At 30.3% G+C, this 19177-nt stretch overlaps 2 protein-coding genes across 16 annotated transcripts in view; one reads left to right on the top strand and one right to left on the bottom strand.

Moving 5' to 3' along the window:
- Positions 1 to 6052, top strand: part of IP3K1 (inositol-trisphosphate 3-kinase-like protein) — a 375891-nt gene extending 369839 nt beyond the window's left edge. For 4 of the 5 annotated variants that reach the window (XM_076395746.1, XM_076395748.1, XM_076395747.1 and 1 more), the window contains 4 exons: positions 115 to 315; positions 4043 to 4321; positions 4383 to 4958; positions 5348 to 6052. In XM_076395746.1, coding sequence (XP_076251861.1) covers positions 115 to 315; positions 4043 to 4321; positions 4383 to 4958; positions 5348 to 5428 — 1137 coding nt within the window. In that variant the 3' untranslated portion in view covers positions 5429 to 6052. The remainder of the gene's footprint in view (positions 1 to 114; positions 316 to 4042; positions 4322 to 4382; positions 4959 to 5347) is intronic. The other variant, XM_076395752.1, reaches the window with a different exon arrangement.
- Positions 4701 to 18884, bottom strand: LOC143191056 (uncharacterized). 11 transcript variants are annotated; one of them, XM_076395728.1, is made up of 11 exons: positions 18728 to 18873; positions 18378 to 18620; positions 18207 to 18308; positions 14582 to 14893; positions 14008 to 14064; positions 12140 to 12266; positions 10385 to 10437; positions 8782 to 10270; positions 8568 to 8728; positions 8304 to 8510; positions 4701 to 7304 (listed from the first exon to the last, which is right to left on the bottom strand). In XM_076395728.1, exons 2-11 carry the CDS (start codon positions 18614 to 18616, stop codon positions 7121 to 7123), a joined length of 2931 nt encoding a protein of 976 aa, XP_076251843.1. In that variant the 5' UTR covers positions 18617 to 18620; positions 18728 to 18873; the 3' UTR covers positions 4701 to 7120. The 11 variants fall into 11 exon arrangements, with proteins under 11 accessions (XP_076251843.1, XP_076251844.1, XP_076251845.1 ...); XM_076395729.1 differs by having other exon boundaries at positions 8304 to 8498; XM_076395730.1 differs by having other exon boundaries at positions 8568 to 8713.
- Positions 18885 to 19177: the final 293 nt, after the last annotated feature.

The raw sequence follows: 19177 nt of genomic DNA, 5'->3' as shown, positions 1-19177 counted from the left end.
CATCAAACATAATCAGATCAACCCAATTAAAGAACGAATATTTGTAAATTAAAGCCGCACATAACAGGCTCGATGTTTATTCCCGACAACCGATCAGTAATCTTATTGTTACAGACCAGCGATCAAGAAATCGAAGCCTCCCAAATTTGGAAACCGGGACGGCATGGCAAAACTATCCGTTCTCCATCACCTCACAATGCTTTCAAGAGATGGAGGAAGGCAAATCAGAGCAAAAACGCTCTAAACGGGAGGAAACGTGGAACCGACTCAATTAACATTGAAGAAGACATGTCTTTGTTGAAATTTTTGGCCATTGTAAGTTTTGATAATCCACGAACAGAAATTGTACATTACTCAGCACATATACTATAAAAATCACGTGTCACAAACAAACCGAAAATCACAAACAGACAAGTTTCCGAAAACAAAAACCATCAAATTTCATTCAGACGCTTCCAACCCCAGAACATATCGTGTGACCCCTTAATTATCGCATTTCCTTGATTCATAAATAATTTTCCTATTTTCTACATTGTATTTTATCAACTTAGACCACCACCACAGTTCTAGACACTTAACCAGTTCTGTTACCCTAACTATAAACAAATAATTACATCAGCTTTATTAACATATTTTTACCATCATACTTGTCTTTGGTCGCCTTTTACTAACAAATCATTGCTCAATGCTTTAATGAACTTTGCCGCTGTGAATTTTGAATACCAATGAACATACACTACTTAAATATTAAATAAAACACAATACAATATATTAAATAAACCATAAGGACTGAATAATACACATTGTAATAACATTGGAACAGATTTGCGTGTTGACACTGCCATCTATAAATATAACAAGTAGTTAGAAATAATGCGTAAATGACATTTAACCTTCAAATGTTACTCAAATATTTTAGATTTTTTCAGTTGTTACTGTAATAATATATCCGAAAATAATAACTAATAGTATATAATATCGTAATTTAAAAAATAGTAACGTATCTAATAAATCACAACAAAGCCTTGACCATTAAAACCTTACCCGACATCAAGAACCAGTTAAAATATTCGAGCGGAATATATTCCAGTTTTAATTCATAGGACTACGCTCAATGAACAGATGGGATATTTTTAAATATTGCTCTCGAACCAAACATGACTGGTTCCTCTAACCAATAGATAAATAAATATAAAATTGAAACAAGTTCGTTACAAAACATCCGAATTAAATGTGCACGAATGGTACGAGTGTTAACTTTAGCCGCAATAACTTTTTAACTTTGACTGGCACATAAAACAGATCATATAAATAGAACGCATGGTAAATTAATTGTGGCCTATCAATTACGTCCGTTGAGAACTCAATTTGAATTGTTGTGAGATGAATAGTTTATGGTTAATACAATTAATATCGGCATATGCTAAACGATAAACTATTGTCCCGTTTGGAATTGATTGGGCTCGTGTTGTAGCTAAATATAAACACTCAAGTGTCGAGATTGATATTTTATAATAAGATTGATTATCGTAAATCGCTTTTTTACTCCAATTAAAGTTCAACTTTTCTTTTTATGTCTGATCGAGAAAGAAAAAAATTAAACGATTATATAAGTGCTGCGTTTCGTAATGATAATAAAACAAAATTGTTTCTATTACTAAATAAGCGAGATTGGAATCCTATAGGTTACTTATGCAAGTGAAATGCATTTTTCGTAATTAAATTGGATATACGTTACAACTAATATCTAATTTATATTCCAAGGATCTTTAATTTTAAGGAATTTTAACCTAAAGTAGTAAAATAATTATTAATATATTAATCACCTGTAAACTTTGGCTGCTTTAGTACAACTGTAATAATAATCAACCGTCTATCAACAACAAAAGGGCTTCTAATATCAATGTTATTATTGTTTTATCCTTATTTATAATTAAATTAGAAAGTGTCATTTTTATCATAGAAGTTGAACTTACTTTAAAGGAAGCATATATTGTATGTACGGCTTTAAATAATTATGTATATTTACCCGAGACATAAAACAAATATGCTGTCTTCCAGCAACACCGGATCACATTTCCTCGCGAATCAATTAAATATTTATAAAACCATATGCTCGAAGTATCAATAATGGCTTCCCTGATTCGCCGGCGCACAATTCAGACATGGATTTTATAATTTTCGCTATAATTAACTTCCTTGACGCGCAACATTGATTTTAAGAATTGTCGCAGTTTTGTTGTCGATATGTCAGATCACGTACTTTGCCGGAATCAATAATAACAATACGAAAAAATGATATTCCGAAAAAAAAACTTCAATGACGATCAACGACATTGACATCATACTCTTGACATAGTTTATTAAATTGTCCTTTAATGCGAGTTAAAACAAAAAATAGCGTCGTTATGATTGGAATTAATAAACTGGTCGGTGCATTTTTTAAATTGTTCAACCCTGAATTACCATTAAATCAATCGCTGATGATAAATCTGCAACTTTCACGTAATGAATATCATTGAGTTAATCAAATTCATGTAACAGATAATTATACTATTTAATAAAATATTCCACACTTTTAATCTTTTAGAAAACATTACATATTTTATAAATGTTTATCTCTTAAGTACTCTCGTGAGAATAACACTAAATAGATTATATAAATCAATAATTTTCTTATAAAAAAATAAAGGGTGCATTTTTAAATGCTCAGCTGCAAGCATACATATATTTTATTAAAAACGGTTTCTAAATACTGTTGCCTTTTAGATTTCTCTTCTCCTTGACAAAAAGTAAAGATATTTCAACGGCTTGAGGTCGATCGCATATCGAATAATAAATCGTGTTTTTTTTTGTTAAAAAACTGACGTCAATCGCACATGTTAGGTAAGCTCAGGAAGTCGATTTCCTTCCCATCCGAGTGTTTCTCTCGTTTAATGGACTAGACAAGTAGGAGAAAATTGCGTTCCATATACAATGAAAACTATTTGTCGTTCGATCTAGCAGTAACTTAAACAATGCACCCGTCTTATCATCGTTGTTTTGTCTATAGCGTGCAAAAACTCGAAGTGCTTGCGTCAATCGTTCTAATTTAATATACACTTATGATCAAAATTTCCTATTAGATATTTTTTGGTTAAGTTTACCGTACATATCTAAATCTAAGAAATGTATTATTAGATATGGTCTATTTGCATTTTTTATCTATATTATTAACTCTTTATTAATAGCAGACTTTTTGAGAAGGCAACGAAGAATTTGTAAGAAAGACCTTGCTTGTATCACTTTAAATAATTTAAATGTTATTACACTCAGTCGCTTCATGATTTGTTTATTTTAAATTTATGATTTGAGCATGTTACATCAGTAAATACATTATCCATTCATAAACATCACAAAAAGCCTCAAGTTTCATAAATACAAGACAAAATTAGTTATACACATTATTTAAAATCTCCTTATCTAATTTATAATGGCTAGTAGTGTATACATAGTATGCAACTAAACATACAATAAATAAAGTGAAAAATCATTTAGATATTTAATAATTATTATTATACTTTTATATTTTGGAAAACCTATAAAACCATTACCTATTTTTCACAATGAACTTTTTGATTATTTTTTTGACATTTATGACAATCTTATATAAGTCAAAAAATAAATAAATCGTTGGTCAGGGTTACGTTATTTGAGCCACATTTTTGTCATTAAATTATATTATATGTGGAAGATTCTAAGGTTGTATCCGGTGTATTTCTAATAGTACCTATTAACCTTCAAAGTAATATCAGTTTGAAGGTAATGAACTTTTCACGATATTGCCACAACACTGCAACGGAATTAATTAAAAACATTCTCGGTGTCTAAACTGGTTTTTATTTATATGTCCGAAAGAAGATATGTTCAATTTCCTTTAGTGTTTTGCGTAAGTCATTGATACAACGGAAATACTAATTCCATGTTTCCATATTGGTGTCGATATGTATGATGCATGGTACACTTTTTAAGAATAATATTAATAATATTTTATTTGTTACAGAATGCTTTGGATCTAAGTTTACCTGCTAGTCCTTTGTTATTGAAAAGCCGTAATACTAATTGGTTCCAACTTAGTGGACATCCAGATAGTTTAGCACCAGCTGGACCTGGAACAGTTTGGAAGAAACGTTCTCCAAATTCTGATGACACTGAACGACTAGTATATGAAGAAATTTCTCAAGATCCCATAGTCAAAGACATTGTTCCAAAGTATTATCGAGAAGTAGAATACCATGGAGAAAATTTCATTGAATTACAAGACCTTTTACATGGTTTCCAAGTAAGTTTGTATTAGAAGCAAAGTGTATTAATAAGAGAACTAATTTATTTTCCTTACTTAGGATCCCTATGTTGTCGATATTAAAATGGGAACCAGGACGTTTTTAGAATCAGAAGTACGTAAGACTGTTGCGCGACCTGACCTGTATCAAAAAATGGTAGCTATTGATCCTCAAGCTCCTACTGAAGACGAACACCAAAAAAAGGCTGTCACGAAGTTACGTTACATGCAGTTTAGGGAATTGCAGTCGTCAACGTGCAGCCAAGGTTTCAGGCTAGAAGCTATGAAATGCCGAGGGTCACCACCAGTTACCGACCTAAAGAAAGTTAAATCCCGAGACGAGGTACTTAACACCCTCGACATGTTTTTGGGGGGCAGAGAGGATGTGAGACAAAGACTGTTAACGCGACTCTGCGAAATTAGAAGTAAGATTGAACAGTCGGACTATTTCAAGACCAGGGAGGTGATTGGAAGTAGTTTATTTATTATATACGACGATTCAAAAGTTGGTGTGTGGTTGATCGACTTTGCTAAAACTAATAAGCTGCCCGAAGGGAAAACTATTAACCATCGCACGCAATGGATTCAAGGGAATTATGAAGAAGGGCTTTTGTTTGGATTCGATCGTTTAATATCGGTTAGTATTTAATGCATTAACTCCAGTAGTACATGATTTCAATTAATCTATTGAGGTTTTTTATATATATATTTACACCTGTCCAGAATTTTTTTGGTTTGAGTAGTATATTTTTTAATGTAAGATGTCAAACAATTGTATTTATTCACTCCAAGCAATACATTAATCAAGATATAAATAGAATTAAATTAGCATCTGTAATTGAGTTTTATACTGTAAATATTTAGTTATTGAAAATGTTGCATAATACTAATTCAATATGTATTTAATGTATTTTTTTTAATATACCGTTAACGTAAAAGTAAACATAATTTTACACTAGGCTAGAGTAAAAGACTACACAAGAGTAAAACCAATCCAATTAATTATTCATTTTTCATTTGTTACAGATTATAGAGGATATTAAAACCCAGAGTGGACCAAGTGATTCATTCACGAAAACCATGCCAGCTGTTAGTGTGAAATCTTGAATGCTTCAGGAGTTAACATCCTAAATGCGTGCTTATACGGCCCTGACATGTGAAAATGCAAGGGCTACAAATAATGCCTCCAAAACAAATTTTGGGATTTGTTTACAGCGTCGGGCAGCCCTACGTTGAAACAGCTTGTGATCGTATTTTGTTATATTTGAATGTGTTCGTTGTTTTGCCTAGATAGGCCCCTATATCTATAAAGTATTACTTATTAATATCCTTGTATATAATATTGAACCTGGATTCTGAACATCCTTACTGCCCCGCGATTATTGTCATAGAAGTTTAAAATAGTATTCCCAATCCACAAGGTTCAAAAGGCTAGAGTTGAACTGGAAATGGATCATACCGATACCTTTTTGTAAAAAAAGTAAAATAAAAGATTCGCTTGATGATTTGTCAGTAATTTATATATTACATATTCTTCATAGACTTATTGATTGCATCTAGTCAACATTTCTTAATATGGTAGTTATTTATGTTAGATAAAATAAGACAAAAGTTGCCAGTTTTATGGGAACTTATATTGTAAATAGTGTATATTTGATTTTTATATTCGTAAATTATGATGTTTCAGTTAATATGTACTTATTTAAATATAAAATGATTTCAGTAAGTGTATATAATTGTTTCTTTGATATCAAAATCCTAACATTGTTAGTAAACAGAAAAGCATGAACTTTCATGTTTGTTAAAAAATAAAGTACTAGTAAAAAAGTTGTAAAAAATTCAATTCAAGAAATTAAAATCTTTATTAGATCACACTCAGTGACTTATTTGCTAACCCAAACTTAAAGAGCATGCTATGAATAATTCTGCTCATTAAAATTTGATAGAACTAAAATCCTTATGGTATTACCTGAATGATGAATTGCTAATTAGAAAGACATCCAAATCTACAACAAAGTTTTTTAAAACTCATTAACCAAGTCTTAATTTATTAATAAAGACGAAACTATCGGAGCAGAAAAACACATTACATAGTTACTGATATATTTTTATACTATCTAAAATAAATTAAATAAATAAATATAAAATTAAATAAAAATAAATTAGTGTAACAGAAAATATCACACAGAGAGTATTTTCAGACTAGAACAGTGAGAAATCGATAATATTAATTGCACATTTTATAAAAAAAATATTTCTAATATCAACATCATTTATGTAACAAGTATTTGTTTACTATCAACAACCTGATTAAGACGCTGATTATAACTAAGAGGGGCTAATCCACCAATGCAATTAGAAAGCGTTGAAAGTTGTTACTCCAAACTTAAAAATCTAATACAAAAAAGATATTTACAAGATAATGCTCTTTAAGATCACTCACAATATGATCACAAACTAGTATTTATCTATTTTGTAAAGATGTTGTATATTTTTGTACAACAGTTGAAAATAGGTACAATATATCTTTGAACATCAAGAAATTAATGAGATAAAGTAACGTTTTGCATCAAATCTCATCAGCAAAATAACTCTACTCATATATAACACCGTTAGTAAAGTTAATATATTAATTAAATTAGTACTATTAAATATGATCAAATATCTTTGTGAATGTATACATATTATTGCACATACATAATGCTTGTACTGATGTCTGACTTGCACAAAGATGCTTGAATTCCATTAACTAGAAATAATATCCGACCGTGTGGAAACTAAAATGACACAATTATAATCTCAAGGAGACTTTGATGATCTTAAAGGAGAAGTGCTCACAGATCGACTGACAGACCTACTTAAAGATTTTGTTCTCGATCTAGTTGCCGACCTGCGCCTCGAATAATATGGACTTGGGCTACTGCAACTACTTTCAGATGAACTAGGTGATATTCTTGTGTAAGGAATTGGTCTTTTCCTGGCACTATGTTAGTAAAATATTATAAAGTTAGTTGATAATGTTAGTAGTTCAATAAAAGCATATGTGACCAAAAAATTATTTCATGCAACCTACCTTGTAGATAATAGAAAGCACATAATCTAACAAATAATAACTAATACACAAATAAAACTAAAATAATAAATAAAAACAAAAACAAAATAACAAAATATGTTGTTTATTTGTTGAAATAATCTAAAAATACATTGTAATTAGAGCGTACAAAAAATGAAATTTTGGTATTTAAAATAATCCCTAGGAAACACAATCTTCTACTTGTGTCTGAAATTAAAAAAAAAAGCAAAATAAAAACTAATTCGTGGAAGTATTTTAATCTGAAAGTAAGATATACCAGATTTTTTTTAATGATATCTCATCTAAATTGTTTTTGAATAAGGACAGGTCGATGTTGAAATGAAATGTTTATGAATTATCAACAAAACCGATTTATCTTGAAAATATTTTATTTGGATTTGCTTGCATTTGATATTGAGCGGTGGCCTAGATTATGTTGATTTAAAGAGCACCGGTGCACTGCCGGTTCCAATTGCATTTTGCTTGTCTCCTCTGTGAGATATATTCATACTCTCAAATCGTTCATGCAGAATATCCAAGTTTGTGTTGCGTGTTGCCTCATCCAGAGGAAAAATGCTTGTGTTTCACTCTCAAACATTCCAAATGGCGTGTTGTCAGCTGATCTGGGGTTTCTTTCGTCGATGGTTTACCAAACCGGTTGTTTAGAACTTGGCCACCAAATATTAGGATTTCATACAAAACTTTCACGTTTGATCGTTTGGAGGTTTGAATAGTGGAATGATACAAAATAGATTAAAGAGGAGCCACCAAAACAGCATAGCCCCTAAGGACTATCAACACCAACCCGCCCCAGTTGAAAAACCCAATATATATCTATACTTATTAAAATTTACAGTGAATTCCTGGTAAACCATACTCTTATCAACTTTTGTCCATTACAAAGCCTACCTGGTGATTCGTCGACGTGACAGGAAACTTGGAGAACCTCTTCGTCGAGGAATAGACAATGAACGGGACCTTCTCGATGAACAACTAGAACTATACGAACTGTCTGATGAACTTGATCTGCTACGACTATGCGATCTTGATCTGGAACTGTCTGAATTGCTTTGACTTGAAGAACGTGACCTGCTTCTCGATTTACTATGTTTTGAGCTTAAAAAGATACACAATATAAACAGAATATTATTAAATATATATTTAAAAAAATACCTATGAGTGGAACGTGATGAACTTCTACTCCTAGATCTGCTTTTCCTATCTTTAGTAATACTCTTAGATCTTGATCGAGATTTACTCTTGCTTGCATTTTTTCTCATCTCTACTACTTCCCTTTTTGGTGAATTAGGTACATCTTTCTTTAATGGTAATATCTATAAGTATTCATTACTACACCTCAAAATAATTTTAATGTTCCACTACTTACTTTAATATCAAACATATCTGGTTGGATTATCTCTTTAGCAACAACGGCTTTTACTGGACTTGAAATACTTTCACTTTTCTCTCTTTTCTTTTCTAGTGCTTCCTTTGCTTTCGCTGCTAATCCGCTTTTCAATAAAATCAATGTCCGCATTTCCTTTTCGTTTATTTGTTCTTCCTCCTTGTCGCTTTTATCTGACTGTTCTGACTCGCTAGATGACTGCTCTGACGGCCGTAAACGTACAACTGGCAATGGCTTTTTCATTTTTGGAGATTTGTCGCGAACTTTTTCTGCCTTTGGCTTTAGTTTCGGGACATCAAGGGGACTTCGAGATTTTGTTCTTTTCCTTGGTGGACTTTTGGATAGGTCATTTTGAGGAGAATATGACTTTCTCCTTTTTTGTTTAGGCGTGATTGGACTTCTCGATCTGGATTTTTTTTTGGGTGAACTCTTGGAAACATGCCTCTCAACTGGCGTCAGAGATCTCTTTGATGAATATGTATCTACCGCAGAAGATTTATCATTTTGTTTCTTATCATAACTCAAACTTCTTTCTTTACTTCTATGTTTATCGTTCTTTAGGTCATTAACCTTATTCCTTCCGTTACTTATACATTTTTCTGTTGAACCCCTACGCCTCTCTATACTTCTCTGTCTTTCAAGACTTTGTCTAGAAGAATATTTGGACGACTTACTTATAGGTGATCTAGATCGACTATGGGTTACTCTCTTTTGTTCCCGATCTTTTCCGTTATCATATCTTGAGCTCTTTGAATATATACGATCTTTTTGATATTTTGGCGATCTTCTTCTACCCAGCAAGGCCCTTTCTTCGCTTCTATTTCGATCTCTGTTATATCTCCTATCATTTTTAATATTTCTACCTGTTGGCGACCTTTTTGATCTGTCTCTGGACCGCGACAACGATCTAGATCTTTCTCTTCTTTTGAGAGAAGGGGATCTGTTTCTACCGCGAGAACGAGATTGATCTCTGACAGGTGAATTTTTAATGTTCTCATCATTTCTTTCGCGTACACGGGAGCTATATTTACTTCTATTTTTTGCCCTTTCCACAGATATTGACTTGCCTTTTTTATAACGCGGTGACTGTGACCTGGATTTATGTGATCGTTTAACAATTGAACGACTTCTAGACTTTCTTTTATTTTCAGGCGATTTCTTGCGTTTTTCTATTGATGATGACTTTCTATATTTTCTTTCTTCAGTTTTATATTTACCCTTATGGTGCTTATCATTATCATTGTCGCTCTTGTCATTTCTGTCTCCTGAATGTTTCCTTGGGGATCTACTTTTATCTTTTCTTTTCAGCGACTTCTCTTTTGACTCACTTTTCCGGTTTTTAGAAGCAGACCTAGACTCTCTTCGTGATTTCCTCGATGAATCCTTTTCTCGTTTAGTTTCTTTTTCTTTCTTGTCACGAGCGTCTTTCTCTCTCTTGTCGTGTTTTTTACTTCTTTTCACTTCAGGGGAACTACAATTACAAGAATTAGTGAAAATTTTGAATTTTGTGCAATCGTAGCGAAAAAGAAAAAGTATTACTATATACTTTTTTCTTATCTCAGATGTAGTTATTAGTAAATATTACCTTCTATCTGAACTTTCTGATGAACTACGCTTCTTTTTCTTCGACCTTTTTTTCTGCGAATAAAAAACATTTGAATTTTTAAAATACCACATTACTGTAGTTAATCGTTTAAATTAATAAAACATTTTAAAAGATATTTTTATAAAGCTAATGACTAAATAAATCTGTAGGTAATGTATTGACTGTTATATATTTACATTGTCATTATATTACATCTGAATCAAGCGAATCATTAATATAATATTAATTAAAATAGCCAGTTCCATAAGATATATTAAAATAACAGGCTTATTTCAATTTTTATTTGTTAAAATACAGTTAGAAATAACGGATTTATTTAAGAGTCTAAAAATGTTCTAGTCTAATAAAAAATAAGAGTAACATCAAAATGTAAAAAAACAGTGAACAAGTGTAATTTTTATAAATTTTCCCCTCATAAATTTTCAAATATTGTGAAAAAATACATAATTTCAGCTTTCATGCATTCAATTTATTGCATACAAACCAGTACTTACAATCATAGTAAGCCAGTTGGGCTATCCTATATGAATGCGCAAGGTTCAAAAAAACATTGTTTACTTATTTTAACAAAAGAAGATAACATGCAATTATCCCTTAATAAATCGTGCTACATTCCTACATAATGGCTTAACGATCTAATCTCCAGTACAGAAACGTAAATGTGAATGATTTTGAAGTGTCCCACACATGTATGAAGTGTATATAGCAGCTGTCTTGATATCAAATAAATGTCAGTATGTAGTATTTTAAAAGTGTTAATTGATTTACTTTATAAAAGTGACATTGCTAGAGTTTTATTATCTGTCGGTGTTTTCTGTTTATAATGAAACATCTAAATGAATTGCCTTTTAAAATTACTACTCTAGATAATCAGATTGTAGACAAGAATATATTGAACAGATGCTGAAGGAAGATCAATGTATAATGAAACGATAAAAGACTATCTCATAACAGCGACCTGAACAGGTACAGTCTATGGCGCAAAAATATTACTATTTATAACTTCAGTACTAACTTTAGTCATTAACAAATATATAGTTTCAACCGCATACGCTACCGATACATACGTTAATTCTTCCGATTAAATATAGTATCAAAAAATATGCTTTAATTTATTTCATCAACTGTAAATACTGCCTTATATAGAGAAAGCAATATTACTGCACACAGGACACTTCAACTTGTTCACTTGTTCTAGGAGTATTATAAGAAAAAATACAGTAATGTTACAAACAAATTAAAACATAGAAAACATATTCTGTGTTTTGTTAGCCTGTTTATGCTAATATTAGTGTAATGTGGGGTTATATTATATATATTTTATTAATTTTGTGATAATATTAACAGCATACTATGAAAAGCTTATAGAAAACTAGCGGACCCATCAGACGTCCTCAAACAAATCAGTCCAATCATATGAAAGGAGTTCAGTAAGATTCACACGATCAGAAAAAAATATGTACATAAAGATGTTAATAATAAATGTTTCTAATAATTAAGTATATTATTTAAACATTGCAATTAAAATGAGTTATCACATTAATTATAAATAATGTATTATATAAAAACTTTCTTAAGATCTTAAAATAAATCTTCAAAGATCTTCAAAATAAATAAAAGTCTACCAAAATGCAAGAGCATCCACATAATACATAATTAGTAATCGAATTGAAGAAATTAGTATATAATTTATATAAATAATAAACAAAAAAAAACCTTATTGTTTTTACATACCTCCTTCTTTTTCTTCTTTTTTTTCTTTTCCTCCTCTTCAGATTCGCTGTCGGAGCTTGATTCAGACTCATCAGATGTTTCCTCGCGACGCTTCCTTTTCTTTTTCTTGTCTTTTACCTTGGAGGATCTAATAGGACGTAAAAGAAGACGTATTTAATAAACAGATGTCATGATAGTGAACTTTATCACGACACAAACGTTAAACGTGTTTTAATTATTATAATAATTTGAAGCAATTCAACTAATAACTGTTGACAAGTTGTTAATGTTTAAATTGGCGACACCAGTATCACTGACATGTCCTGAAAGTATCATAAATACTGCACGAAATGCCCATTTAGCGATTGTTTACACATTTAAAAAGTGGATGGCATGATAAGGAATAAAATGTCAAAATTACCATAAACATCATTAATCGACAGAAATACTTTAGAAACTTTAATGAACATTCAAAAGCACTCGGAAATTGTAATAATTTTTGAAAATGTACTGACGTAAATGTAATATAAACGAAAAGCTTTATTAATAATAAAAGTTTAAAAGCGCTTATTGATAAGATATTTTCAAATTATGTCATATATAAGTTCTAAAATAATCAACTTTCGTCAACTTACTTAAAAGAAAATATATTACTGTATTTTATTATTTGTAATGTTATACATTATACAATTCAGGAGAAATAAAAATAATACACAAATAATTTTAAAAGAAATTAATTTGTTAATTCATATTACACTTCTGAGATTTCATGATACATTTCTTTAAAAGCATATAATCTGTATGCCTAAAAACATAAAAGAAACCTAATAAATAAATAATATATTTTTATATTTGATGATTAAATTATTTATTAAAATATACTAATTTTCAATAAATCGATATATTTATTTCAATATAATTACAAATTGATAAATAAATGAATTTGGATTAATAGTTCCTATTAATTATTAATTAAATAATTAAAGAGTTAATTTGAATACAGATATAAAAACATGATACATTGTTGCACTCTATACAAATGGATGCAGTTAAATATAAAAAATATAAATAAAATATAAAAGTTAAATATAAATAAATATGGTAAGGTATACATAAAGTACAAATTTAACAGATTCATTCTTGTTGTTAAAATAAATATTTCATGGTAATAAAATGATGGCTAATGGGCAATACTAAAAGGTAAATAATATAAATGAAAATTATGTTATTTAATATATATGACCTATAATATAAATCATGTTTAATGGTGTTAATTCATTCGAAATATCAGTATTACCAATGTCGATTTTGTTTTAAGATATTTTTTCATACTACTAAAAATAATTAAAACACTTTAATTATTTAAAGATATACACTTGTCTAAGATAAAACGTCACAGTTATTTGGAGATCGTTGAGTAATAACGTTGTGATATTAATGTATATCTTTAAAAGAAACAACCTGACTCAGTCTTTTAACGATTGTTCTGTAACGTTTCCTGAACGCACCTTCAAGTCTCCGTAGAGTCGGACAGGCTAAACATTATAAAAAAGGACAAACGAAAGTATAAAAAAATCGGACGAAAGTGTATAAAATCGGACCATACAATAATTACCTGATTACAGCCTTCTTAAAAACGTACGGCAAAAAAAATACACCACCAATGAATTAGTACATGAAATATCACTTGGTATAAAATGAAATTTTACACAATTCGAACAAAAAAAAGAAATAAACAAAAAATCTACGAGTATTAAGTTTGTTAAAAGATTAAATAACTAAAAATAGCTCTTTGCATCTGATGACAATTATTATATTATTTATGATTAAAACAATTTAAAAAAACTAAACGTGACTCCTAATTTCCTGCCTCTACATTTCCTACTTACTTGTCCTTTTTCCTATTCTTTTTCTTCTTTTTCTTTTTTGATTCTTCGCTGGATGGGCTAAAGCCGCATTAAAAAAAAATCAACAATAATATTGATTATTCTACATTGGATGTTACAAGGGAAAGAATGGATAAACGAAATTGAATTTGGCACTGCACTCAGTAAGTTTCTAGTAAATCCAAACAATGTTCATTAATACAAATAGTGATAGAATTAGATAGGTAAATGTAAAAAAATATTTAGCTTTTTTTGGGCGTAAATAATGTTTCATTATCATATGGATAAGGCAACTAAAGTATTTAAAGCCCAAATGTAAACTAATCTAAATCTAATCTAACTTTTCTAATAAATAAAGTTTAATACATTAGTGAACTTTATTTAAATAGTTATTAATTTAAATATATTTTAAGAAGTTAGTTGAAAGCAATAGTCGAAGTGTCCTTCAAAATTATATGTTGCTTTTTTATATTTATGTAAAGCAAATTTTAATATCTTCCCCTTGTTAGTATCCATATTAACTACAGACTTTTAGTTTTCTCAGTTTTTAAAAACAATAAAGCAAAATAATTGTCACCTGTTATCTTTCTGTTTCTTCTTCTTCTTTCTTTTTGGACTTTCGTCCTTATCACCGCGTTCTTCATCTTCTGCCCCACTCCGCTCTGGAGTAGGTGTCCTCACCAGCTGATACCTAGCGGCATCCTGTTTCTCCTTTTCTCTTTCCAGTGCTCGCTGTTTTTCTCTTTCAGCGGCTGCCAATTTTTCCTTGGCTTGACGGTCTGGATCAAAACTACTACCCTCTACGAAGTATTCGGATATACCGAAAGCTTCACGTAATCTGGCATTTTTCTCCTGTTGGGCTTCTGCTACTTGATGAGTTTCAGTAACGCTAAAAAATGAATTGATAAGTATTAATATAATTATAAATATATTAAGTCAACAATAATTAAATTCGAGCTGTTAAATCTAAATAGACAAAAGATATTAAAAGAGAAAACTTTTATTTTAATGTTTATATAGTAAATAATGTACACTAATATGTTCATCAATACAAACATTAGTACGCACTAACCCTAGACAGTTAAAAGTAAGAAAAACTTAATCAAATTAAATCAGGGTTATTAAATTTAAATTGACAGAAGAAATGATTCTAGAAAACCTCTGATTGAATTTACACATAATAACCACATACGCCAAATAAATATATTTTAACATATAGTTTTTGAAATAGAATATAAACTCATACAATCTTATACAGCGCTAAAACCCTACAGCGTTATTAATGACACCTATTTCCTAGCGATGGAACTAAGATTACTCACTTCTCGGCTAATTCATGCTCATGGTTATAACACACCATCATAACAACGCAAAATTGGCAAAATATAAAATTTGGTTTCTATTGATTACTCATCGAATCACTAAGTAGATACGGATACTGACCAAAGAGAAAATAAAAAACGACAGCTTATTTGCGACCACTACCCCACATCCGTAGTACGTTTATAACTAGGAGTTTGGCCCTGTACGAAGCCTTATGACAGGGGTGGCACGCGACGATAGAAACGATCAATAACCCTCACCCTTGGTCGGCAAACGCACTAAGTGGGGTAAAACGTCGACATATATGCGTGATGGATCAAAACTCTCGCATTGTTACGAAAGCAGACTTTCGGGGGGAGGGTAAAAAATGGAAATGTTATCGAAGCTTTTTCTGGTCCCCTGGAACAGGATTTCCTATTTAGGTCAATATTTTAACAGGCGGTTAAAATATTCTTATTACAATACATAAAATCCCCGAAAATTAACGCAACGTGGTACTTTTTACACGTTTTAAAAGTTAAGAATATATGTCTATAATAAATTTCATAAATTATTTAGTAATTTCGAAAATAACTAAACGATTAACAGTGTTACAACTAATAGCTTAATTCAATAATTGAATTAATGGTATATGGATATGTATAGGGGGTAATCAAAGAATGCTTATATTGCGAATAAAATTACTAGTAATAGAACTCATTAAACTTATAAAATAAAATAAATAATGTAATTGCATCACACAATTTGATATAATACAATATTCATTTAGTAAATGGATATTTATTTGGAAATAAATTTTAAACATAATGCAATTACGATACCAATTGAATTTCATTCACCGGGGAAGTTCTAAAAGAGTTGGAATCCAGACAAAAACGTATTTGGACAAAACAGAAAAGCCCATAGAAAAAACTATGTAAATGAATAAAATAAATAATAATGTGTTAAATACACGCACACTATATTTTTACGGATATCTATAACACACAGAACTGTTTTGATATACGACAAATTTTAAATATTAAAAAAAATCTTCCAAATCGCCAAATATGATTACCGTATAATTAAATTAATGTTTATAATAACTTATCGCTATATATTGTATTTATTAAAACATGAATGTTAATATTTAAAAAATATTCATCAACTATAATTAATTGAAGATTTTAAATACCTGACAACTGATCTCAGACCTTTTCTTTGGGCTAACATATGATTACCAATTTCATCCCCTCCACTAGGACACTGACAATGACAACAACATGATCTTGTTCTTCTGTTAATTAAGGGCGCCTTGGGTCCCAACGCTTGGCAAAATGCACCTCTCCATAAACGTTCAAAAATCATCCGTTCATCCACAGGTAAACGATGAACATTTTTATTAGCTCCGTATTCCAGAGGCAATCGACCTTCCAACACTAATCTGTTCTTTGACTGGTTATAGAACATTTTTCAATATATCTGACAAACTTTACTTAACGGCTTATGGAAGTTACGGATTATTATCACGCTCGCTGTGACTGCGATTTTTAATATATTTCGACTTAGACTAAGAACTTACGAACTAACGGAAGACGATGTATCACGGAAACGTAAACACGTCAGAGATTTTTGGAAGACATTTGTGATTTTGGATATATGGCGTTTGGCCTACATTTTAGGTATATAATTTCGGAGAACGCGGTTTAAGAATCGCGTCCGGCATTTTGGTTTGTGAATAAACGTATCAAGGGATGGAGCGGTGTGCCGAAAATAGGGGGGATGGCATAGTGACGCGCAGCATCCGCCGGATTTACGCTGGAATCGATCGCAATTGCTAAGAACAACTTTCAGTCAGCTTAAACGGGGATAAATTGGTTTAAAATCGACGACTTTATATTTTGTTTTTCAGTTTTTATTTTAAGAGTCAAATATTTATATGCATTTCTATATATAGTCATTTTCGAACCTATAAATGTCTGAAAAATTTTCTTATACTGTTTTTTTTTGATAATAGAAATATTTCGAGAATAGAAATATCACTACACAGTATTAATATTTTTTTCTTTAAATAATTTTTTTCTGCATTAATTTTTATTAGTGATTATTAATTTAATTTAATTATCGCAAAAAATCTTTAAATCTTAAAAAAAATGTGATTGATAAAATAATTTTGTTTGTTAATATTATATTAGGATTTATTTGGACTGAAGCTACTGTTTAATGAAGGCTCCAAAACACAGACGTGGCATTAAGGCTACCAACTGACTGGCCAGTGACCAACTTAGAGACCATCCCAGAAAACATCCAGTCTTACCCAACCTGGTTAATGGTGTGAGTGAAATGGTTATTCCTTGTTGGATTTTACACTGTTCCCTAGAGACATATACAGTTACAATTACAAACACAAAGTACATCTATGCTCTGTGGGATTCTAATCTGCAATTATCTCTGCAGTTGGAGGACCATCCAATAGCCTTAACCAAATTAGTAGCATACCACAAGATATTTAATAAAGATAATAGTTCTACAATATTTGCTAAGAGATTTGAAAATTACTTATAAAACAATAAATATGAATCCTAAAGGTTTGCTTAATATTTTGTAATAATGAATAATTACGATTTTATAATTGAATAGAGTAATTTAGTAAGAATAATTTTGCAAAATTAATATTTACATCGGCCAGTAATTCGATACGGAACAAATTAAAATTTAACTACTAGAAATACAAAACATGATAATATAACCTAAAAATAAAATTATGGATGGCACTATAACCTATAACTTTATAAAACCAATACTATTTTGGATTTTAGATAATTAGTAGAATAAATGATTAATTATTTATATTTATTGACATGCATTATATAAAACATATACAAAATATCTTTGCCTACCTTGGTCTACCCCAGTGTTGAGATTTTTCTAACTTGCCCCCTTGTGTATTCAACATATTTCTGTAGTTGTTCACCTTATTTGTAATGGCTTCTTCGCTAAAACTACAAAATATACACAATAATAATAAAAAATATTATTATATACATCGATATAGGTATTTAACAATTTACCCTTGCTCTTCTAATATATCAGCAAATTCAGCACATCTTAACTCAATTTTTCGTTTTCTTTCATGATCTAAAATTTCCTTATTAGGTTGCCTGGTATTTGCAGTATCTAATGCTGCAAGTTCTTGTTCAGTCTTGTATGCTTTTGATTTTTCAGCAGGTCTAACTGCAGCCCAATTTCTTTGAACATATCCATTGGTTCCCGATCCTCGAGGAGTTTGCAAACCAATACCATTATACATTTTTCTGAAGGAATGAAAAAGTAAGAATCACTTGATGCATCATAACTTATTCTAAATATAATAATTAATTATATTGATTTATTGGTTATTTTGGCTAATTAAGATACATACAAGATGATATTATGTCATTAATATATTGTAATTCCTTAATATATTAAAAACCTAAAAAGTTAACTGTTTTACTGTAGTAATTTGTTAATTAATAACTAAAAATAACATCCTTTAGCAGCACAAACACACATACGCCTGCCTAAAGATGATTGTCAAATGTCAAAATTGTCAACTTCAAATAAAAAGTATATTTTTTCCTTGAATACCGACAGAACACATTACCTTTTATGAGTTAAGTGTATGCAACAAATAAAACGGAAGCAGTATTATTGGTTGAAGTACCTCCAATTTTATTAAAGTAGTTATCAAAGAGTAATACAGATGCAACTCAATAGGGGACCCTGGTTCAAAGTTTTGATTTGCCCAACATCCAGAGGGCGTCATAATGGGCCACTCAAGTAATTTGATTGGTCAATTTAAATCTCCATTATAGGCACCTGTAAGGAAAAT

This window comes from Rhynchophorus ferrugineus, unplaced genomic scaffold (genome assembly GCF_030347505.1).
Source record: "Rhynchophorus ferrugineus isolate W39M unplaced genomic scaffold, kcgeb_rfMv2 rfM2, whole genome shotgun sequence".
Lineage (NCBI taxonomy): Eukaryota > Metazoa > Arthropoda > Insecta > Coleoptera > Curculionidae > Rhynchophorus > Rhynchophorus ferrugineus.
Note: the sequence above shows the minus strand (reverse complement) of the source record. Positions and strands in the feature narration are given on the sequence as shown.

What these genes read in the sequence shown, in the direction of transcription:
- LOC143191056 (XM_076395728.1), bottom strand. Translation starts at nt 18,616, where the DNA reads ATGTATAATGGTATTGGTTTGCAAACTCCTCGAGGATCGGGAACCAAT. An exon ending in CAACACTGGGGTAGACCAAG is followed by an intron (nt 14,894 to 18,206) that starts GTAGGCAAAGAT and finishes TTCATTTTTTAG; the next exon opens with CGTTACTGAAACTCATCAAG. An exon ending in TCACGTCGACGAATCACCAG is followed by an intron (nt 7,305 to 8,303) that starts GTAGGCTTTGTA and finishes TTACTAACATAG; the next exon opens with TGCCAGGAAAAGACCAATTC.